The following is a 23,169-nucleotide window of genomic DNA, read 5'->3' as shown; positions in this document are numbered from 1 at the left end:
GGCCTCAGAGCACCTGCGCCTTCCCGGATGCCCTGAGCCAGAATAAGGGCATAGGACAGAATAAGCCTAGGACACGGGGGTGGTCCGGCCACGCCCCCCAGCCCTGCCTCCTGTCTCCCCGCAGATCTACCCCAACGAGAGACACAGTATTCGCTGCCCCGAGTCGGGCGAGCACTATGAAGTCACGTTGCTGCACTTTCTACAGGAATACCTCTGAGCCTGCCTACCGGGAGCCGCCACATCACAGCACAAGTGGCTGCAGCCTCCGCGGGGAACCAGGCGGGAGGGACTGAGTGGCCCGCGGGCCCCAGTGAGGCACTTTGTCCCGCCCCGCGCTGGCCAGCCCCGAGGAGCCGCTGCCTTCACCGCCCCGACGCCTTTTATCCTTTTTTAAACGCTCTTGGGTTTTATGTCCGCTGCTTCTTGGTTGCCGAGACAGAGAGATGGTGGTCTCGGGCCAGCCCCTCCTCTCCCCGCCTTCTGGGAGGAGGAAGTCACACGCTGATGGGCACTGGAGAGGCCAGAAGAGACTCAGAGGAGCGGGCTGCCTTCCGCCTGGGGCTCCCTGTGACCTCTCAGTCCCCTGGCCCGGCCAGCCACCGTCCCCAGCACCCAAGCATGCAATTGCCTGTCCCCCCCAGCCAGCCTCCCCCACTTGATGTTTGTGTTTTGTTTGGGAGGATATTTTTCATAATTATTTAAAAGACAGGCCGGGCGCGGTGGCTCACGTCTGTAATCCCAGCACTTTGGGAGGCTGAGGCGGGCGGATCACCTGAGGTTGGGAGTTCAAGACCAGCCTGGCCAACATGGGGAAACCCCGTCTCTACTAAAAATACAAAAAATTAGCCGGGTGTGGTGGCGCGTGCCTATAATCCCAGCTACTCGGGAGGCTGAGGCAGGAGAATCGCTTGAACCCGGGAGGTGGAGGTTGCGGTGAGCCAAGATCGCACCATTGCACTCCAGCCTGGGCAACAAGAGCGAAACTCTGTCTCAAAATAAATAAAAAATAAAAGACAGAAAGCAAGGGGTGCCTAAATCTAGACTCGGGGTCCACACCGGGCAGCGGGGTTGCAACCCAGCACCTGGTAGGCTCCATTTCTTCCCAAGCCCGAGCAGAGGGTCATGCGGGCCCCACAGGAGAAGCGGCCAGGGCCCGTGGGGGGCACCACCTGTGGACAGCCCTCCTGTCCCCAAGCTTTCAGGCAGGCACTGAAACGCACCGAACTTCCACGCTCTGCTGGTCAGTGGCGGCTGTCCCCTCCCCAGCCCAGCCGCCCAGCCACATGTGTCTGCCTGACCCGTACACACCAGGGGTTCCGGGGTTGGGAGCTGAACCATCCCCACCTCAGGGTTATATTTCCCCCTCCCCTTCCCTCCCCGCCAAGAGCTCTGCCAGGGGCGGGCAAAAAAAAAAAAGTAAAAAGAAAAGAAAAAAAAAAAAAAGAAACAAACCACCTCTACATATTATGGAAAGAAAATATTTTTGTCGATTCTTATTCTTTTATAATTATGCGTGGAAGAAGTAGACACATTAAACGATTCCAGTTGGAAACATGTCACCTGCCTGAGGTTCCTTCTAAGTCCTGGGGCTCCTGAGTGGGAGGGGCTTCCGGGGGGCAACAGATAAGACATGGCAGAAGGGCACTGCCATCTGTGGGGACTCCTGGGGTGCTGGGGCTGCCTGGGCACCATGCCCTGATCAGACTGACCCACAGAGGATGGCCCCAGCCACCTGATGAGGGTAGTCCTGTCCTCGCTGGTCTAGGAAGGTCTACCGGTCTCCAGGGACTCAGCTCTGGCTGTCGTGTGTGGCCTGGACTGGCCCTCCGGGCTCCCCAGAGCCTCAGCACAACCCAAATTACAGCATCCTCCACGCTGGATCCTCCCCCAGCCAACACCTCCTTTTCTACCTGAGACTCTGCACCCTGAGGACCACGACAGGCCAAGGCCCTCCTCACATCGTCCCAGCAGCCAAGACACCCAGCAGACCCTGTTGGCAACGTGCGGGGCATGTGGGCTCCATTTCTAACAGCAGGGATGGACTGCCCTGCTTATCCACTTGCTCCATCCTTTGGAAATTTCCACTTTTTTAAAAAAAAAAAAAAGGGGGGGGGGCTTAAAAAAACATACGAGGCCGGGCGTGGTGGCTCACACCTGTAATCCCAGCACTTTTGGATGCCAAGAGGGGTGGATTGCATCAGTCCAGGAGTTGGAGACCAGCCTGGGCAACATGGTGAAACCCTGGCTCTACAAAAACAAAAATTAGCTGGGTGTAGTGGCGCATGCCTGCAGTCCCAGCTACTCAGGAGGTTGAGGCTGGAGGATCACTTTAGTCTCGGGAGGTCGAGGCTGCAGTGAGCTGTGATCATGCCACTGCACTCCAGCCTGGGTGACAAAGTAAGACCCTAGTCTCCAAAACAACAACAACAACATCAAAAAGGAAGTATAAAAAAGAAAAAAATTCCAGTACAAAATGATATTTAGGGGACTCAGGCACAGTGGCCTCCACCTGTAATCGCAGCTGATCAGGAGGCCAAGGCGAGAGGTTGGCTTGAGCCCAGGCATTTGAGATCAGCCTCAAAAAAAAAGGCCGTGTGTGGTGGCTCACGCCTGTAATCGCAATACTTTGGGAGGCTGAGGCCAGCAGATCACTTGAACCCAGGAGTTTGAGACCAGCCTGGGCAATATGGTGAAACCCCATCTCTACTAAAAATTGAAGAATTAGCCCAGCGCAATGGTGCACGCCTGTAGTCCCAGCTACTCAGGAGGCTGCAGTGGGAGGATCACTTGAGCCCTGGAGGAGGAGGAGGTTGCAGTGAGCTGAGGAGGTTTCTCCAGCCTGGGCAACAGAGTGAGACCCTGTCTCACACAGACACACACACACACAAAAAGGAGGCCAGGCACAGTGGCTCACACCTATAATGCCAGCACTTTGGGAGGCCAAGGTGGGCGAATCATTTGAGCACAGGAGTTTGAGACTAGCCACAGCAACATGGCATAAACCCCATCACTACAAAAAAAAAATAATAATAATAGCTGGGTGAGTGTTGCATGCCTTGTAATCCCAGCTACTTGGGAGGCTGAGTGGGAGGATCATTTGAGCCCAGGAGGTTAAGGCTGTAGGGAGCTGAAACTACCACTGCATTTCAGCCTGGGCGACAGAGCAAGACCTTGTCTCAAATTTTAAAAAAATAGAAAAATAAAAAATCTAATATTTGTGTGATCGCATCTTGTCCTTTAGGACTGACAGATTTCATATCATGATTAGTGGGATCTGTGGAATAATTTGTTGTTTGCTCCTCTGTCACCCAGGCAGGAATGCAGTGGTATAATCACAGCTTACTGCAACCTCGACCTCCTGGGCTCAAGTGATCCTCCCACCTTGGCCTCCCAAAGTGTTGAGATTACAAGAGCCACTGTGTCCAGCCTTGTTTTCTTTTCTTTTTCTTTCTTTCCTTTTTTTTTTTTTTTGGACACAGGGTTTCGCTCTGTCACCCAGGCTGGAGTGCAGTGGTGTAATCTCAGCTCACTGCAACCTCTGCTTCCATGGCTCAAGTCATCCTCTGGCCTCAGCCTCCCAAGTAAGTGGGACTACAGGCACAAGCCATCATGCCCAGCTAATGTTTTTGTATTTTTTATAGGGACGGTGTCTTGCCATCTTGCCCAGGCAGTTTTTAAACTCCTGAGCTCAAAGTGATCTGCCTCCCAAAGTACTGGGGCCAGCCTTGTTTTTTCTTTTAATCCTTTTAGTGTGATGATTTGTGGTGGGTGGGTGAAACTTGGGGCCCAAACCTTTCTGGAAAGAACACACACACGCATGCACACGCATACGCACAACCTGCCTGGGTTCCGTAGCAGACTCCCAACAGCTCACAACTGAAATTCCTTGTTAGCCGCAGAGCTCGGCCATGCATCGAATCCTTCATGGTGACAGGCTGAAAGTTGAACACCGTGGTAAGGTAATGGGGACTCCATCAGTGGAACCGTGCTGTGTCACTCACCTAAGGAACAGGGCTGCACTGTGCTTGTCCAGTTTATGGAGACAGTGTCTCATGGGTCCAGAACAGACAGCTGCATGGAGGAAGAGATTTGTTTGTTTATTTATTTATTTATTAAGACGGAGTCTTGCTCTGGGACCCAGGCTGGAGTGCAGTGGCATGATCTCAGCTCACCGTAACCTATGCCTCCTGGGTTCAAAAGATTCTCCTGCCCCAGCCTCCCAGGTAGCTGGGATTACAGGCGCCCACCACCATGCCCGGCTATCTTTAAAAAATAATCTTAAAATATATTTAAATATATATATAAGTATATATATGAATATATATATGAATATATATGAATATATATGAATATATGAATATATATGAATATATATATGAATATATATGAATATATATATGAATATATGAATATATATATAGGAATGGGGTCTCACTATGTTGCCCAGAATGGTCTAGAACTCCTGAGGTCAAGCAATCCACCCACCTTGGCCTCCCGAAGGGTTGGAATTACAGGCATGAAGTATCACGCCCGGCCAATAAATTTCCTAACGCAAGCAGGTATCCCAATTTAGAACAGGCTGCCACTGCAGAAAGGCAACTGGCTTGGACTTTCTGTCATTGGCAGAGGAGTCAGCCTCCACTGGGATCCTTCTCACCTCCCTGGGGCTCACCACCCTCCGTAGCTATGGAGTAGAGTGATTTAATTCCTCAAAGGGTGAATTATAACCCATCTTAGGAGTCATCTATGACGTTTTCTCTCTGGATTCTGTTTTTTGCCAGTTGGGAAGGACTAGAAACACCAGCTTAATTCTTGACCCCCCAGGCCTGGCCACTGGTGTTTTCTTGAAATGTTAAGCCATTTGTAACCAAAGAATGACTTCCTTCTCTAGTTGAAAACCTGGGATCTAATGATAGCAATAGCTACAATATATAATTCTCAGTTCATTCGTCCCGGTGTGGGAACTTAATTCCCTCACTTACTCCTCCCAACAACTCCTTGAGGTAGGGATTATTTTCTTTTTAACTTTTTATTTTGAAATAATTTTTGCCTCCCAGAAAATCTGCAGAAACTGTAGGGTTTCCTAATACGCTTCATCCAACTCCCCCTAATGTGAACATCGTCTGTAACCCCTAGGACAAGCCAGGTTATCAAAGCCAGCAAGTGAACACCCACATAATCCTATTAACAAATACACAGACTGGTCGAGCGTGATGACTCACACCTGTAATCCCAGCATTTTGGAAGGCCGAGGCAGGCGGATCACTTGGGGTCAGGAGCTCAAGACCAGCCTGGCCAACATGGTGAAAACCTGTCTCTACTAAAAATACAAAAATTAGCCGGGCGTGGTGGTGAACACCTGTAGTCCCAGCTACTCGGGAGGCTGAGGCAGGTGCATCACTTGAACCTGGGAGGCGGAGATTGCAGTGAGCCGAGATCGCGCCACTGCCCTCCAGCCTGGGCAACAAGAGGGAAACAAAAGCAAGCATCCTGCTTCTCATCCTACTTTCCCTCTGCTAATTTTGAATATCGATGCACACACACCTTGGCTGCAACGATTATGAGAAGTTCGCCTAATGGTGACCTTCGATTTCCCTCACTCCCTGTACATCTCCTAACTGAAAGAGCTGCAGTCAGTCACACGGCTGGTGAGGGACCCTGAGACCCCAAAACGAACTCCATTACCACCTGAGGGACCCTCCAAGGATCGCCGGGCTACGCAGGGTCCCTAGGGTACGAGGCCGCCCCCTCGGCGGCCCCGCCCCCTCGGCAAAGTCCCGCCCCCAAGATGGTGGCCCCGGGCGGTGGACAGGGCGGGGCGTGCCGGGTCACGTGGACAGCCGACGCCGACGTGGCCTCCGGCGGACGCTCCACGTGTCCCTCGCCGCGCCCCGTCCACCCGCGCCTGCCCTGAGGACCCTAGTCCAACATGGCGGCGCCCAGCGGAGGGTGGAACGGCGTCGGCGCGAGCTTGTGGGCCGCGCTGCTCCTAGGGGCCGTGGCGCTGAGGCCGGCGGAGGCGGTGTCCGAGCCCACGACGGTGGCGTTTGACGTGCGGCCCGGAGGCGTCGTGCATTCCTTCTCCCATAACGTGGGCCCGGGGGTACGTGCCACCGCCGTCCCGGATATTTGAGTGCTGGCAGGCCCGGGGAGGGGGCGCGGAGCATTGGGGGCGGGGCCCGAGGAGGGGGCGCGGACCGCGGAGGTGGGTACTGAAGAAGGGGTGCGGATTGTTAGGGTCGGAGGCTGAGTGGGGGGCGCGGGACCGTGAGGCCGGGGTCATCACTGGGGCAGGACTGAACTCATAGGGAGCGGGGCCTTGTGGGCGCCGGCGGCGTTGAGGGGGCGTGATCACCTGTCACCTGTCGCCTGCCTGGAGTGTCCAGGCACCCCTGTCCTCCAGACGCAGAGGTGGGGAGGGGTCAGTGATGGGAGCGGCAGGAGGCTAAAGAGCATCTGCCCTCCTGGGCCTGAAGGAAATCAGTCGCTGCAGCTCCGAAGAGGGAGGAAGTGCTCCTTCCTTCCATTGCACAAGGTCCCCCCTCACCGAGGGTGTGAGGCCGGGCCCTCAGCCCTGTACTCAGCTTGTCGGCAAAGTCCCTTCCCCTCTCAGCCTCCCTTTCCCCGCCTGTAATAACGGTATCTTTACTGTTTTTTGACTATTTCTTTTTAGACTTGCGTGCAGTGGCGGGATCTCGGCTCACTGCATCCTTAGCCTTCTGGGTTCAAGCAATTTTTCTGCCTCAGCCTCCCCAGTACCTGGGATTACAGACGTGTGCCACCACACCCGGATAATTGTTGTTGTTGTTGTTTGAGATGGAGCCTCACTCTGTCGCCCAGGCTGGAGTGCAGTGGCGCGATCTTGGCTCACTGCAACCTCTGCCTCCCAGGTTCATGCCATTCTCCTGCCGCAGCCTCCCAAGTAGCTGGGACTACTAATCTTTGTATTTTTAGTACAGATGGGATTTCACCATGTTAGCCAGGCTGGTCTTGAACTCCTGACCGCAGGTGACCCGCCCACCTCGGCCTCCCAAAGTGATGGGATTACAGGCGTGAGCCACTGTGCCAGGCCAGTTTGTTGACTACTTCCTTATAGTTAGGTGTGATGCCAAGTCCTTTATATGTTAGGCCCAAGTTACAGATGAGAAAATGCTTCACATAAAAAAGAGAAACAGAGAGAAACTAGAGGCTCAGAAAAGTTTTCACTTGTCCAGGTCCCATGGCAAAACCCATCTCTACAAAAATACGAAAAATTAGCCAGGTGTGGTAGCAGGTGCCTGTAATCCCAAGTACTCAGGAGGCTGAGGCAGGAGAATCGTTTGAACCCGGGAGGCAGAAGTTGCAGTGAGCTGAGATCATCCCACTTCAGCCTGGGCGACAGAACAAGACTCTGCCTCAAAAAAAAAAAAAAAAAAAAAAAAATTAGTCGGGTGTGGTGGTTGCGTACCTATTGTCTCAGTTACTTGAGAGGCTGAGGCAAGAGGATTACTCAAACCTGGGAGTTCGAGGCTGCAGTGAGCTGTCATTGTGCCCCTGCACTCCAGCTTGGGTGACAGCAAGACCCCGTCTCTTAAACAAAATAAAAATTTCCTTCTACCAAACCTTTTTTTTCCTTCCATTCTCTAGGACAAATATACGTGTATGTTCACTTACGCCTCTCAAGGAGGGACCAATGAGGTGAGTTGTTCAAAATTCCCTCTAGCTTACTGTGACAGTATCCATTGTTGTATGGAGATGTTCTGTAGCAGACAGCAGGGTTGGGTCTCACCTATATCACCTTACACTCATTGAATAACTCTTCCTAAACCAATAAAAAGGGAGAGTATTGGCATTAAACAGTGACGACAGATTCTGCTGTTATTATTCCACAGAGCAAGCAAATGTCTGGACAGAAGGAGGGAGGGGAGATGGGAGTCTGCCATCCCCATGAGCATCTGTTAGGATGTTGTATTTTATATGCAGTGCAACAAGTTATCACAGCTTAGGGGCTTAAAACAGCACCCATTTATTATCTCATAGCTTTGTAGGTCAGAAGTCTGGGTCAGCTCAGCTGTGTGCTTCATAAAACCAAACTCAAGGTATTTTGGGAGGCTGAGGCGGGCAGATCACCTGAGGTCAAAGTTCGAGACCAGCCTGGCCAATATGGCAAAACCCCATCTCTACTAAAAATACAAAAATTAGCTGGGCATGGTGGCACATGCCTGTAGGCCCAGCTACTCAGGAGGCTGAGGCAGGAGAATCACTTGAACCCAGGAGACGGAGGTTGCAGTGAGCCAAGATTGTGCCACTGCACTCCAGCCTGGGCAACAGAGCGAGACTCTGTCTCAAAAAATAAATAATAAATAAATAAAGGTATCACAGGCAAGGCATGGTGGCTCATGCCCCATCTCTACAGAAAATAAAAAAATTAGCCCAGCGTGGTGGCGTGCACCTGTGGTTCCAGCTACTTGTGAGACTGAGGTGGGAGGATCGCTTGAGCCCAGGAGGTCAAGGCTGTAGTGAGCCGTGATTGTGCTACTGGGCAACAGAGCAAGACCCTGTCTCAAAAAAAAAAAAAAAGTCTCTGGGCTGGGAGAAGAATCCTCTCCTTCAAGCTCTTAGTTGGCAGAATTCAGTTACTTGTGGTTCAGGGACCAAGGTCCCGGTTTCCTTGCTGGCTGTTGTCTCCAGCTGGTGGCAGAAGAGCCAGTAAAGATGATTTGGGCCGGGGACAGTGGCTCATGCCTATAATCCCAGCACTTTGGGAGGCCAAGGCTGGCGAATCACCTGAAGTCAGGAGCTCCAGACCAGCCTGGCCAACATGGTGAAACCCCGTCTCTACTAAAACTACAAAAATTAGCCGGGCGAGCCAGGCGCGCTGGCTCATGCCTGTAATCCCAGCACTTCGGGAGGCCGAGGCAGGTGGATCACAAGGTCAGGAGATCGAGACCATCCTGGCTAACACGGTGAAACCCCGTCTCTACTAAAAATACAAAAAATTAGCCGGGTGTTTTGGTGGGCACCTGTAGTCCCAGCTACTGGGGAGGCTGAGGCAGGAGAATGGTGTGAACCTGGGAGGCGGAGCTTGCAGCGAGCCAAGATCGCGCCACTGCACTCCATCCTGGGCGACAGAGCGAGACTCTGTCTCAAAAAAAAAGGGTGATTTGAAGCACATGGACACATACGCCACTGCTGCCCTTGAGGGAACTGCAGGGCAGGGAATACACGCCGCCTCTAGGAGCTGAGAACAGCCTCTGGCTGGCAGCAAGGAAATGAAGACTTCAGTCCCGCAACCAAGAGGAACTGAAATCTGCCACAACCACAAGAGCTTGGAAGAGGATCTTGAGCTACCAGTAAGAGCCTAGCCCGGTCAACACCTTGAGATGGGTTTCGCCATGTTGGCCAGGCTGATCTTGAACTGCTGACCTCAAATGATCGGCCTGCCTCGGCCTCCCAAAGTGCTGGGATTACAGGTGTGAGCCACCGGCGCCCGGCCTCCTAGAGATTTTTCTGTATCCTATGTAAAGCACTTCAATTGCATGGACGTGTGGAGTTGACAATCCCGTACTAATGGATTGAGGGTTACTTCCAACCCAGTCCGTGAATAACCTTGGCCAGGGTTCATTGTACAAGTGCAGTTACATCTGTGGGAAAACCACCCAGAAGTGGGATTCATGGGTCCATTTTCTTAAAAGTAAAACTGGGCTGGGCGCGGTGGCTCACACCTGTAATCCCAGCACTTTGAGAGGCCAAGGCAGGTGGATCGCCTGAGGTCGGGAGTTTGAGACCAGCCTTGCTAAGATGGTGAAACCCCATCTCTACTGAAAATACAAAAGTTAGCAGGGCGTGGTGGCACGCGCCTGTAATCCCAGCTACTCAGGAGGCTGAGGCAGGAGAATCGCTTGAACCCACGAGGCAGAGGTTGCAGTGAGCTGAGATTGCACCACTGCATTCCAGCCTGGGTGACAGAGCGAGACTCCATCTCAAAAAAAAAAAAAAAAAAGTAAAACTGTATGTTTTGAGATCATGGTAGATTTACATTCACTTGCAAGAAATCCTACAGAGAGATCCAAGTACCCTTTAACCAGGTTCCCCGGTGGTAACATCATGCAAGAGGCCCGTCATTTTAGAGATGGGGTCTCGCTATGTTGCCCAGGCTGGTCTTGAACTCTTGGGTTCAAGTGATCATCCCACGTCGGCCTCCCAAAGTGCTGGGATTACAGGTATGAGCCACCATGCCCAGCCTGCATTTTCCATTTTGCTTGTACCTGTTGCAGCTCCACCGACAACCTGGAATAGTCTTGGTTTTCACACCCATATGGTGTGTTAGCAGACAGGAGGGCTTTTGCCCTTCTGACCTGTGAGAAAAAGGTATCTCACAATAATTCAGCTTGCGTTTCTTTATTTTTCATAAATGATATGGGACATCTTTTTTTTTTTTTTTTTTTTGAGACAGAGTCTCGCTCTGTCGCCCAGGCTGGAGTGCAGTGGCGCGATCTCAGCTCACTGCAAGCTCCGCCTCCTGGGTACACGCCATTCTCCTGCCTCAGCCTCCCGAGTAGCTGGGACTACAGGCGCCCACCACCGCGCTCGGCTAATTTTTTGTATTTTTAGTAGAGATGGGGTTTCATCATGTTAGCCAGGATGGTCTTGATCTCCTGACCTCGTGATCTGCCTGCCTCGGCCTCCCAAAGTGCTGGGATTACAGGCGTGAGCCACCGCGCCCGGCCTGGACATCTATTTATATGTTTAAGAGTTGTTCTTAGGCCTGGCATGGTGGCTTATATCTGTAATCTCAGCACTTTGGGAGGCCAAGGTGGGAGGATTGCTTGAGGCCAGGAGGTTGAGACCAGCCTGGGCAATATGGCAAGACAGTGATTCTACAAAACACAAAAATTAGCTGGGTGTGGTCCCAGCTACTTGGGAGGCTGAGGTGGGAGGATCGCTTGAGCCCAGGAGGTAGAGGTTGCAGTGAGGCGAGATCGTGCCACTGCACGCCAGCCCAGGCCACAGAGAGAGACTCCATCTCGAAAACAAACAAACAAACAAACAGCGTTGTTCCTATTTCCCCATCCGTGGGAGCCACTTTGGGTTAGTTCTCATTAGAGGCACCACTTTTATGGGAAGGATGTGGTGCAGGCAGGCTCCCTGATCACAGATGACAGCAAACCCCAGGCCACCAGGAGGGCGGGGCAGGGGATTTAGTGGCCAGCCCCTGAATTGGGAGGTACAGAAGAGGTGGCCTGACTGTAGAATCAGAGGCACACCTAGAAGGCTCCGAGAGCAGCTGTGTGTCCAGGGCTGACCCGCGCTGTCTTCTCTCCCCAGCAATGGCAGATGAGTCTGGGGACCAGCGAAGACCACCAGCACTTCACCTGCACCATCTGGAGGTGAGACTCGGGGTGGGGATGGCATTTCCGGCTGCCGTTGGCCTGCCCTGTGGCCTCAGGAGCTGCTTTGGAAGGCAGGGAACGAGGGCTGCACCCCTGGAGGGGAAGACAGACCAGCAGAGAGACTCATGCATGTGCAGGTGGGGGGTGGCAGGATCGCTGGGGTGGGAGTGCTCCCCAAGGAAGTGCACTGATGCAGAGACTGAGAAGGTCTGGGGGAGACGGGGGGAGCCTGTGCGGGGCAAGGTCCCAGGAAAAGGAGAAGCAGCTCAGAGGGTGCGGAGCGTGGACCAGGGCCCAGGAAGGCCCCAAGGGGCTCCACCCTCCCCTAAGGGTGAGACAAACTCACCAAAGGGCTTTTTGGCAATTTTTTTTTTTTTTTTTTTTGAGATGGAGTCTCCATCTTTTGCCCAGGCTGGAGTGCAGTGGAGCAATCTTGGCTCACTGCAGCCTCCGCCTCCTGGGTTCAAGCGATTCTCCTCCCTCAGCCTCCTGAGTAGCTGGGATTACAGGCGTGTGCCACCATGCCTGACCCTTTTTGGCAATGTTTAAAAATTGAGATAAAATTCCATAAAGCACAGCATTTTAAGCTCACAATTCAGCTGCATGGAGTACTTTCTCAGAGGTGTGCAGCCAGACCTCTGCTTCCAGAACATTTTCATCCCCTGAAAATAAACTCTGTTCCCATCAGAGTCATTCTCCTTCCCAGCACATGGCAGCCACGCATCCCCCTCCTGTCTCTGTGGATGGGCGTGTCCTGGACATTGCATAGAAATGGGGTCAAACCTTCCCTGTGTGGCCTTTGGTGTCTGGCTTCTCTCACTGAGCGTGACGTCCTCAAGGCTCATCCGTGCTGAGGCCCGTGTCAGCCTCATTTCTTTTCCTGGCTGAGTCCTATTCCAGAGGGCTCCCTGCAGGAACATGTGGAGCTCAGATCCCCCCGGCTAAAGGAGGCAGGCTGAGGCAGGGAGCCCCTCCAGGCACCAACCAGGATGGAGTCGGGGGTTGGGGGTGGGGCGCAAATTGAAGCCTGTGCAGAATGAGGATGGGGTGGGTGGAGAGGGCACAGATTGGAGGCTGTGTAGAATGAGGATGGGGTGGGTGGGGAGGGTAGATTGGAGGCTTTGTAGAATGAGGATGGGGTGGGTGGGGAGAGCACAGATTGGAGACTGTGTAGAATGAGGACAGGGTGGGTGGGGAGGGTATACTGGAGGCTGTAGAATGAGGATGGGGTGGGTGGGAGCGTAGATTGGAGGCTGTAGAATGAGGATGAGGTGGGGAGGGTAGATTGGAGGCTGTAGAATGAGGATGGGGTGGGTGGGGAGGGTAGATTGGAGGCTGTAGAATGAGGGTGGGGTGGGTGGGGAGGGTAGATTGGAGGCTGTGTAGAATGAGGATGGGGTGGGTGGGGAGAGTAGATTGGATGCTGTAGAATGAGGATGGGGTGGATGGGAGCGTAGATTGGAGGCTGTGTAGAATGAGGATGGGGTGGGTGGAGAGTGCACAGGTTGGAGGCTGTAGAATGAGGATGGGGTGGGGAGGGTAGATTGGAGGCTGTGTAGAATGAGGATGGGGTGGGTGGAGAGGGCACAGATTGGAGGCTGTGTAGAATGAGGATGGGGTAGGTGGGGAGAGTAGATTGGACGCTGTAGAATGAGGATGGGGTGGATGGGAGCGTAGATTGGAGGCTGTGTAAAATAAGGATGGGGTGGGTGGAGAGGGCACAGATTGGAGGCTGTAGAATGAGGATGGGGTGGGTGGGGAGGGTAGATTGGAGGCTGTGTAGAATGAGGACAGGACGGATGGGGAGGGTAGATTGGAGGCTGTGTAGAATGAGGACAGGACGGGTGGGGAGGGTAGATTGGAGGCTGTAGAATGAGGATGGGGTGGGTGGGGAGGGTAGATTGGAGGCTGTAGAATGAGGATGGGGTGGGTGGGGAGGGTAGATTGGAGGCTGTGTAGAATGAGGACAGGACGGGTGGGGAGGGTAGATTGGAGGCTGTAGAATGAGGATGAGGTGGGTGGGGAATGTAGATCGGAGGCTGTAGAATGAGGATGGAGTGGGGTGGGGAGAGTAGATTGGAGGCTGTAGAATGAGGACGGAGTGGGAGGGGAAGGCACAGACTGGAGGCTGTGTAAAATGAGGACAGGGAGGAGGGGAGGGCACAGATTGGAGGCTGTGGAATCAGCTGGCTGGGGTAGGAGGAGGAGGAAGGTGCTGGGCAGAGTCCTGGTGGAACTGGCAGAGCTGGTGCAGGTCTGGGCTGGGGACGAGCTAGGCAGGTGGCAGGTGTGGGAGTCTGTGGGGTAGTGGCTGTGGAGGTTTGGATGATGCTATCTCCCGGGGAATGTGTCCCACCAGAAGGGGCCCCAGCTGTTTCCCCTCAGGCAGGTCTTTACCAGCATGTTCTCTGAAGGACCAGCCTGATGGCTCATAGCCTTCTTGGGGTGCAGACATCTGGGAATCAGACAAAAGCTGTGCACTCTCTTCCACCTGCCGGAACACACATGCATCTAGGTCCACAGCCCCTCCCCAAGTCTCCCCAGACACCGCCCGATTCTGCCCCTGCCGCCATCCTCTGTCAGGCTCATGGTTTATGGGCTTATCCCGGCTCCACTCGCCCCACTCATTCTCGTAACCCCACTGCCTAGATCCCAGCTCGATCTGAGCAAGGTCATGAAGGGAAGGAAGCCGTCAGGCCCCCCGGTGGGGAGGGGGTCGGGGGCTTCAGGAATCTTGTCCCTTCTTCCCTGATCCTTGGCCCAGAATGTCTCAGCCCAAACAGTGGGTATTTCTTGAGCCTTTATTTTGTGCAGACACTTTGGAGGGAGAAGTCCAAGCTATAGCTCCACCACTGCGGTCAGGTTAAAGCACGTTGACAAATGGGAGGCAGAGATCAGGGAGTGGCGACGTTTAATTGAAGGACAGGGTGTGATTTGCTGCCTCGTGTGGGTGTTGTCCCGCCGTGCCCTGCGGGGCGCTTTACAAACAGCAGGTGTTTCTGGGGAGATTCTCAGCCACTCCATGGAACTGGCTGCATCACAGGCAGGCCAAGGCCCCAGGAGGCATCAGCAGGGTCATTGAGAGGAGGTAGGCCCCATCAGCCCAGAGAGACCCTGCAGAGGCCGCCCTGTAGTCTTGGGGAAGCCCACGGTCGCCATCGTCTCTCTGCAGGCCACTGCCCTGCATGGACCCCTGAGTGCCAGCTCCCCAGAGGGCATCTGCGCAGGTGCAGGTCTGGAGCAGTTGGGATGGTGGCTGGGCTCACCTTGAGCCTGAATCCTCCTGTCCAACCCCCACAAAAGCTCCCCAGGGGCATGCTCAGCCCCGGAGACCTGCCACCCCAGGCCTCCTCATCTCAGACAGTGACTGGACCCTCCCTGACCAGGGCTGTTGGCAGTGCTAGGGCTTAAAGAAGAATCTAGGGCTCCCTGGATACCCCCACCCCACCCATGCACATAGAACCCCAGCCAGGGCTTCCACAGAAATGGCCCCCCTGCTACCCCTCCGTCCCCATCACACTCTCTTCACACCAGAGATGCCATCATCCCCTGCTGTCACCTTCCGACACCTTCTGCCACTCCAGTTCCTTAGAAGCCCCCGTTAGCAGCCTTCTAGAGACCTGGGCAGATGATCCTCCCCACTTCTTAAGTTAACTCCTGTACTTCCTAGTCAATGCCCTCTGAGAAGCCTTTACTGGCCTCTCATTGCCCAGCCCCAGCCCCTGTCGTAGTACCTGGATTGCTGTCAGCAACCAAGAAGCCATGTGCAGTGAATGGACATGGGGTCCTGTCCCAGAGCAGCTCCCAGCCCACAGGGGAGAGAGGCGTGTCTATCAATGAGCTGGAAGAACATTCTGGCACAAAGGGGCCAGGCACAGTGGCTCACACCTCTAATCACAGCCCTCTGGGAGGCTGAGGCGAGTGGATCACTTGAGGTCAGGGGTTCAGGCCAGGCTGGCCAACATGGTGAAACCATGTTTTTACTAAAAATACCAAAATTAGTCAGATGTGGTCGTGGGTGCCTGTACTCCCAGCTACAAGGGAGGCTAAGGCAGGAGAATCACTTAAACCCAGGAGGCAGAGGCTGCAGTGAGTGAGATTGTGCCATTGCCATCCAGCCTGGGCAACAGAGTGAGACTCGTCTCCAAAAAAAAAAAAAAAAAAATTCTGGCACAAAAGAAAGAGGGTCTGCTGTTGAGAGGGCCCCATCCGTCCTTCCCAGTCAGCAGGTGCTCGTGCTTGGGAATGGTGTCCATGTTGAGAAGCAGGCACGAGACCTGCTGACCCCAGCCCGAGTCCCTGGCGGGGCTCCTTCCAGGGCACACAGACCCAGACCCAGCAGCCCTGGCCTGACTCCCTCGCCCCCTCTTCCTCTGCAGGCCCCAGGGGAAGTCCTATCTGTACTTCACACAGTTCAAGGCGGAGGTGCGGGGCGCTGAGATCGAGTACGCCATGGCCTACGTGAGTATCTTGGAGTGGGGCAGGCTCCGGGTGTGGCTTCTGTGCACTGGGGCAGCTGTGAGATGTCCTGCCACAAGAGGGCTCCATGGGGACAGGGAGGAGAGGGGACAGCGAATCCTGCAGAGGTAGGGTGTGTAACTTGCAGGAACCTGGCACACAGACGCCCCCAGGCCAGGGGCACGGGGGTTTGGTAACCTGTTGCTGCTGGCTTCTCTTGTATATGCCAGAAAAGACTTCTCCAGGCCAGGCGCGGTGGTTCATGCCAGTAATCCCCGCAATTTGGGAGGCTGAGGCAGGAGGATTGCTTGAGGCCAGGAATTTGATACCAGCCTAGGCAACATAGCAAGACCCTATATCTACCAAAAGTAAAAAAAAAATAGCCAGGCGTGTTGGCATGCACCCATAGTCCCACCTACTCAGGAGGCCGCAGCAGGAGGATCACTTGAGTCCAGGACTTTGAAGCTGCAGTGAGCTATGATTGCTCTGCTGCATTCCAGCCTGGACAGTAGAGTGAGGTCCTGGCTCAAAAACAAAAAAGTCTCCTCTCCATCTCTAGTAAAAGTACAAAGCTTTAGTCTGTGCTTCTCTGGAAAGCAAACTCAATCGTTTTCCTAATCATGAGCACTGAACTGGCCCTGGTAAAGTTTCCACTCATTCTTTTTCAGTCTAAAGCCGCATTTGAAAGAGAAAGTGATGTCCCTCTGAAAACTGAGGAATTTGAAGTGACCAAAACAGCAGGTACGGAAAGATGGGGATGGGGTAGAGGTGACGCCACCCCCATCCAAGGGTGGGCAATCGGGGCAGTTTGGAGAGGGGGGTCAGCCATAGGGGTCCTGGAGACTGTAGACCAGGCATCCACAAACTGATTCTATAAAGGCCACCTCGTCAATATCTTCAGCTTTGTGGCACTGTGGGTTCTGTCTAGAGCTGTGCCATTGTGGCACAAAGCTGCTGCAGACAGTATGTCCATGCGTGGGTGTGGCTGTGTGCCACTAGAACTTTATCTTAGCTGGGCGCGGTGGCTCATGCCTGTTACCGCAGCTGCTCAGGAGGCTAAGGTGGGAGGATCATTGGAGCCCAGGAGGCCAAGACCAGCCGGGGCAACATAGCGAGACCCTGTCTCTACAAAATTTTTTTAAAAATCAGGCTGGGCGCAGTGGCTCACGCCTGTAATCCCAGCACTTTGGGAGGACGAGGCGGGCGGAACACTTGAGGTCAGGAGTTCCAGACCAGCTGGCCAACATAATGAAACCCCATCTCTACTAAAAATGCAAAAAATTAGCCAGGCGTGGTGGTGCGCACCTGTAATCCCAGCTATTCAGGAGAATTGCTGGAACCTGGGAGGTGGAGGTTGCAGTGAGCTGAGATTGTGCCACTGCACTCTAGCCTGGAAGACAGCAAGATTCTGTCTCAAAAAGAAAAAAAATTAGCCGGGCATGGTGGTGTGTACCTGTAGTCTCAGCTACTTAGGAAGCTGAGGTGGGAGGATTATTTGAGCCCAGGAGGTCGAGGCTGCATTGAGCTATGATCGCACCACTGCACTCCAGCCTGGGCATCAGAGTAAGACTCTGTCTCAAAAACAATAAACAGGGCTGGGCATGGTGGCTCACACCTGTAATCCCAGCACTTTGGGAGGCCAGGAGTTCCAGACCAGCCTAGCCAACATGGTGAAACCCCTTCTCTACTAAAAATACCAAAATTAGCCAAGGATGGTGGCACATGTTTGTAATCCCAGCTACTCAGGAGGCAGAGACAGGAGAATCTCTTGAACTTAGGAGCAGGAGGTTGCAGTGAGTCGAGACTGCACCACTGCACTCCAGCCTAGGCAACAGAGGAAGACTCTCATCTCAAAAAAAAATAATAAATTTTAAAAAATAAATAAATGAAATAAAGTAGAAACCATCAGGGCTTTGAGGCTGGGACTGTGGCACGCCGAGGGGAGGCTGCAGGGGTCACTGGGAAACATCAGGGTCCTTCTTCGGTTGCCTGAGCAGCACCAGTGTCCTCAAGCCACATTCAGCTGCATGGCGCCAATGCTAAGCAGAAAGAGGAATCGGAGGTGCCAAGCTGGGGCAAGGGTGGGAGCCAAGGGAGTGGACACAGCAGGTAGGGCCAGGAGACTTGGGTGAAGCAGTGGAAGTCAGAGTTCTGACCCTGCTGAAGTGTCATGAGGGCCTCAGACAGGTTCACCCACTGAGCAGGAGGTCTTGCAGCCTGACCCACCCTGCATCCTGTTCAGGCCGGGATCATCTCCTTCCTGGGCTTCTTCTGGCCCCTTTCTGCATCTCTTCTTGACAACATGGCACAAATGACCAGGGTTCTTCCCACCTCAGGTCTTTCTGTGGCTTCCTGCTGCCTGCCATCTATGTTAGCCCCACCGACCTTACCCTCCACATCACCGTTTTCCTGTCTGTCACCCGTAAGAATTTCAGTGCCTGGGGCCTTTTCACATGGGAGTCTGCTTTGGAGACTGCTCCCCTTCCCTGCTCAGCCCCCACCATGGGCCCCACCCCAAATCCTCCAGACTTCTGAGAATTTTCAATGTTGAGGGCCCAACCATGTGTTTCTTTCTTGCAGTGGCTCACAGGCCCGGGGCATTCAAAGCTGAGCTGTCCAAGCTGGTGATTGTGGCCAAGGCATCGCGCACTGAGCTGTGACCAGCAGCCCTGTTGCGGGTGGCACCTTCTCATCTCCGGTGAAGCTGAAGGGGCCTGTGGCCCTGAAAGGGCCAGCACATCACTGGTTTTCTAGGAGGGACTCTTAAGTTTTCTACCTGGGCTGACGTTGCCTTGTCCGGAGGGGCTTGCAGGGTGGCTGAAGCCCTGGGGCAGAGAACAGAGGGTCCAGGGCCCTCCTGGCTCCCAACAGCTTCTCAGTTCCCACTTCCTGCTGAGCTCTTCTGGACTCAGGATCGCAGATCCGGGGCACAAAGAGGGTGGGGAACATGGGGGCTACGCTGGGGAAAGCAGCCATGCTCCCCCCGACCTCCGGCCGAGCATCCTTCATGAGCCTGCAGAACTGCTTTCCTATGTTTACCCAGGGGACCTCCTTTCAGATGAACTGGGAAGAGATGAAATGTTTTTTTCATATTTAAATAAATAAGAACATTAAAAAGCAACCCCACAGCCTGGGCCCTCCCGGCTGGCCGTTGCGGGTCATGAGCTCAGACGCGGCTGACACTGCCCCACCGTGGGCGGGTGGGCGGTGTCTCTGGGTGGGACTTCTCTGCAGGCATCAAAGCGCTAGATCCCAAGGTGGCTGTATGTGAACTTGCCCCCTTCCCCCCTTGGCACTCGCTGTCCCTGGGTCCCCCACATGTTGTGAATTCACACCCGGGTTTCTGTGGCTGCCACAGGCCCCAGCGCAGGAGGATGTTCCAAGGCCGACCTGCTCTCTGCAGCCTGGGGCATTGGTTTCCCTTAGTTTGTTTCTTTTGAGACAGGGTCTTCTCCTGTCACCCAGGCTGAAGTGCAGTGGTGTAACACGGCTCACTGCAACCTCCACCTCCTGGGCTCAAGCAATCTTCCCACCTCAGCCTTCCAAGTAGCTGGGACTACAGGCACACGCCACCATGCCCGGCTAATTTTTGCATCTTCTTTTGATAGAGACAGCGTTTTGCCATGTTGCTCAGGCTGGTTTCGAACTGAGCTCAAGCAATCCACCTGTCTCGGCCTCCCAAAGAGCTGGGATTATAGGCATGAGCCACTGTGGCCAGCCTCCCTTAGTTTTTTGAAGCTGGGTTGCAACAGTGACTAAAAGACAAAAACAGACCAGACAGGATGGTTTACGCCTATGAATCCCAGCACTTCGAGAGGCTAAGGTGGGAGAATCTCTTGACACTAGGAGTTCAAGACCAGCTTAGGCAACATAGCAAGACCCCCATCTCTACCAAAAAATAAATAATTTTAAAATTAGCCAGGTGTGGTGGTGCACACCTGTAATCCCAGCCACTCAGGAGCCTGAGGCAGGAGAATCGCCTGAACCCAGGAGTCCAAGGCAGCAGTGAGCCAAGATCGCGCCACTGCAGTCCAGCCTGGGCCACAGAGTGACACCCTGTCTCAAAAGAAAAAGAACCAGCCAGCCTTGACTTCCCAGCACACACTTGATGCCACCACATGAGGAAAGGACTGACAGCCGCACACATCAGCGGGAAGGGCCCCTAGACCAAGAATGGCAGTGCTCTGAGGTCTGAAGACCCCCCCGCCAGGGCCAGGAGGCTTTCCAGCTCTTGACTCTGAGGCTCCACAGGGCCCAGAAGATGAGCACGACAGGGTTGCCAGGGCCTCCTGTGCAGAAAAGGCCGTGGGAAACAGTGCCCACCACCAGTACCCTGGCCAAGGTAGGGGGACTCTCTCCTGGTCAGCTGGGATTCGCCCACAGCTTCTGGATCCCTGGCTGTCATCAAGGATGATGCCCGGGTGGCCTGATGCACCAGCATACATCAGGGCATCTCGGGACACACAGGAGCTTCCCCTCTGACCTTACGTGTGCATATGTGTTTTTTTTTTTTTTGGACAGGATCTTGCTCCATCACCCAGGCTGGAGTGCAGTGGTGCGATCTCGGCTCACCGCAGCCTCAACCTCCTGGGTCCAAGCCATCCTTCCAGATAGCTGGGACCACATGTGCATGCCACCCTGACTGGCTATAATTTTTTATTTTTTTATTCTGTTTCTGAGACCAAGTCTCACTCTGTTGCCCAGGCTGGAATGCAGTGGCACGATCTCATCTCACTGCAACCTCCACCTCCCAGGTTCAAGTGATTCTCCTGCCTCAGCCTCCCAAGTAGCTGGGATTACAGGCACCCGCCGCCATGCCCAGCTAATTTTTGTACTTTTTAGTACAGATGGGGGTCTCACCATCTTGGCCAGGCTGGTCTTGAACTCCTGACCTCAGGTGATCTGCCTGCCTTAGCCTCCCAAAGTGCTGGGATGACAGGCGTGAGCCACTGCACTTGGCCTTATATATATATTTTTTTAGAGATAGGGTCTCGCTATGTTGCCCAGGGTGGTCTTGAACTCCTTGGCTCAAGTGATCCTCCTGCCTCGGCCTCCCAAAGCACTAGGTTTACTGACATGAGCCACTGCGCCCAGGCTGGTGTGTGCTTTTATTTAAATTGTTCCGCAGTTCTATTTGGTTTGTTTCCTTTAATTAAATCCCAAATTTAAAAGAGTCCAGACTGTCTGGACAGCCCAACAGGGACACAGAGAGTTTTACACATTGATGTCTCAACAGCACAGGGTTCCATCGGGACTTCGTGAGAAAATCAGGATCCATGTACGTTCTTGAAGATCTGTCTCTCGGCCTAAGATAAGTGGAGAAGGTTGCCTTGGAAGCGTGGGGTAGAGGTAGGAACAGCTGGCTCTCTGGCCAAGGCCTTTGGCTTTTTCGCGGAAGCAAAAACCGAACCACGGGAAGGCTGCTCCGAGTCTGGGGTCAGAATTTCCTATCAGTGAGTGCAGCAGGCCAGGGAGAGGCAAAAGGGAGAGGGGTGGCCCCTGCACAGCTTCACCAGGCGTCAGTGCAGGCTCAGACGGCCGGACTGGCGAGTTTTCAAGAGAAACTCCAAATCCAGACGGGTGTGTGTGATCTCTTGGTTTTAAATGCAGACAAATTCCAAATGTCTCAAATACTGAATGGAGCCAGCTAGACCTACCTTCTCACCAAGTAAGGCCCACAGGCCCCTGCCGCAACCTCTACCCTCCACAGACAAGGTTCTGCAAAACAGTCATGGGACCTCGTTTCACCTCCCCCACAGGCACCCAAAATAACCTTCCTGACCTGCAGCAGCATTTTGCAATCTTTGAGAACCCCTGCCCCCTGCTGACAAACAAAAATGGCAAATAGACTCCCCCACACCACGCCTCCACGCCCTGAGCTGAGAATCGCCCGCATCTCGGTGGTGGTACCAGAGCCAAGACGACAGCCAAGCTTTGCTTTCTCAGCTCTGTCTTATAAAAGCAACATGGTTGGCTGGTTGGTTGCTGATTCTCCAAATATGAAATCACGATATTACAATGTGCACACTTTGTGAGGCCGAGGTAGGTAGGTCGCTTGAGCCCAGGAGTTCGAGACCATCCTGGGCAACATGGTGAGACCTTCTGTCTACAAAAAATACAAAGATTAGCCGGGTGTGCTCGTGCACACCTGTAGTCCCAGCTACCCGGGGCTGAGGTGGGAGGATCACTTGAGCCTGGAAGGAAGGGGCTGCAATGAGCCGAGATTTCACCACTGCACTCCAGCCTGGGTGACACAGCGAGACTTTGTCTCAAAACAATAAATAAATAAAATGTGCACGCATCTCAGGTGGGTCCCCCCTCACCCCTGGGAGGTGGGCACGCTCCGTCCCCTCCCATGTGGCAGTCCCTGGATTGGAGCAGTTTCCCCTCCCAACCCAGGGCAGAGGTCTCCAGCTTCACGGAGGCATCCTGGCTGGACGTGCCAGCATTCACTGGAGCCTTCTTGAGTGGGGGCTTCCAGGACCACATCCTGTGGACTGAGGGGCTTCACGCACATTTATTCTCATTCAGTTCGCTGGGCCGCAAGTCTGAGATGAAGGTGTGGCCAGGGCTAGGTCCCTCCAAGGCTGAGGGGGATCTGCCCTGGGCCTCTCCCAGCTCCTGGTGGTGGCCGGCATCATTGGCCTTCCTTGCATGCATGTCTGTGTGCAAATACTTTTTTTTTTTTTTTCTAAGACAGAGTCCCACTCTCACCCAAGCTGGAGTGCAGTGGCATGATCATCGGTCACTGCAGCCTCTTAACTCCTGGGCTCAAGCGATCTTCCCTCGTCATCTCTCAAGTAGCTGGGATTATACGTGTGCACCACCACAGTCACTTTTTTTTTTTTTTTTGAGACGAGTCTCGCTCTGTCACCAGGCTGAAGTGCAGTGGTGCAATCTCGGCTCACTGCAACCTCCGCCTCCCTGCAACCTGCGCCTCCCAGGTTCAAGCGATTCTCCTGCCTCAGCCTCCCAAGTAGCTGGGACTACAGGCACGCAACACCATGCCTGGCTAATTTTTGTATTTTTAGTAGAGACGGGGTTTCACCATGTTGGCCAGGATGGTCTCGATCTCTTGACCTTGTGATCTGCCCGCCTCAGCCTCCCAAAGTGCTGGGATTACAGGTGTGAGCCACCACGCCCGGCCCACCACGATAATTTTTTTTTTTTGTAGAGACGAGGGTCTCACCATGTTGCCCAGACTGGTCTTGAACTCCTGAGTTCAAGCAATCTTCCTGCCTCGGCCTCCCAAAGTGCTGGAATTACAGTAGTGAGCCACTGCACCTGGCCTCAATCCCCCACTCCCCCGCTTCTTTTTTTGAGACAGAGTCTTGCTCTG

At 53.8% G+C, this 23,169-nt stretch overlaps 2 protein-coding genes across 10 annotated transcripts in view; both read left to right on the top strand.

The window, feature by feature from the left end:
* DPP9 (dipeptidyl peptidase 9) overlaps positions 1-1,559 on the top strand; it is a 50,382-nt gene extending 48,823 nt beyond the window's left edge. For 7 of the 8 annotated variants that reach the window (XR_010153674.1, XR_010153671.1, XR_010153672.1 and 4 more), the window contains one exon: positions 125-1,559. Coding sequence is in view for 3 of the 8 variants with exons in the window: in XM_009434411.5 (XP_009432686.4) it covers positions 125-217 (93 nt within the window). In the remaining 5 variants the exon portion in view is untranslated. The remainder of the gene's footprint in view (positions 1-124) is intronic. The other variant, XM_063801026.1, reaches the window with a different exon arrangement.
* Positions 1,560-5,834: 4,275 nt separating this feature from the next.
* MYDGF (myeloid derived growth factor) lies at positions 5,835-21,802 on the top strand. Of its 2 annotated transcripts, none has more exons than XM_016934736.4 (6): positions 5,835-6,103; positions 7,627-7,677; positions 11,308-11,369; positions 15,752-15,833; positions 16,499-16,571; positions 18,411-18,951. In XM_016934736.4, exons 1-6 carry the CDS (start codon positions 5,930-5,932, stop codon positions 18,488-18,490), a joined length of 522 nt encoding a protein of 173 aa, XP_016790225.1. In that variant the 5' UTR covers positions 5,835-5,929; the 3' UTR covers positions 18,491-18,951. The 2 variants fall into 2 exon arrangements, with proteins under 2 accessions (XP_016790225.1, XP_054529983.1); XM_054674008.2 differs by lacking the exon at positions 18,411-18,951 and adding an exon at positions 21,067-21,802 and having other exon boundaries at positions 5,837-6,103.
* The last annotated feature ends 1,367 nt before the right edge of the window (positions 21,803-23,169 follow it).

The sequence above is a fragment of the Pan troglodytes genome, chromosome 20 (genome assembly GCF_028858775.2).
Source record: "Pan troglodytes isolate AG18354 chromosome 20, NHGRI_mPanTro3-v2.0_pri, whole genome shotgun sequence".
NCBI classification, from domain to species: domain Eukaryota; kingdom Metazoa; phylum Chordata; class Mammalia; order Primates; family Hominidae; genus Pan; species Pan troglodytes.
Note: the sequence above shows the minus strand (reverse complement) of the source record. Positions and strands in the feature narration are given on the sequence as shown.

Bases quoted from the DNA above. Each gene is read 5' to 3' on its own strand.
- MYDGF (XM_016934736.4), top strand. From the start codon at position 5,930: ATGGCGGCGCCCAGCGGAGGGTGGAACGGCGTCGGCGCGAGCTTGTGG. The intron at 11,370-15,751 runs GTGAGACTCGGG...CTTCCTCTGCAG, and splicing joins TTCACCTGCACCATCTGGAG to GCCCCAGGGGAAGTCCTATC. The intron at 16,572-18,410 runs GTACGGAAAGAT...TCTTTCTTGCAG, and splicing joins TGAAGTGACCAAAACAGCAG to TGGCTCACAGGCCCGGGGCA.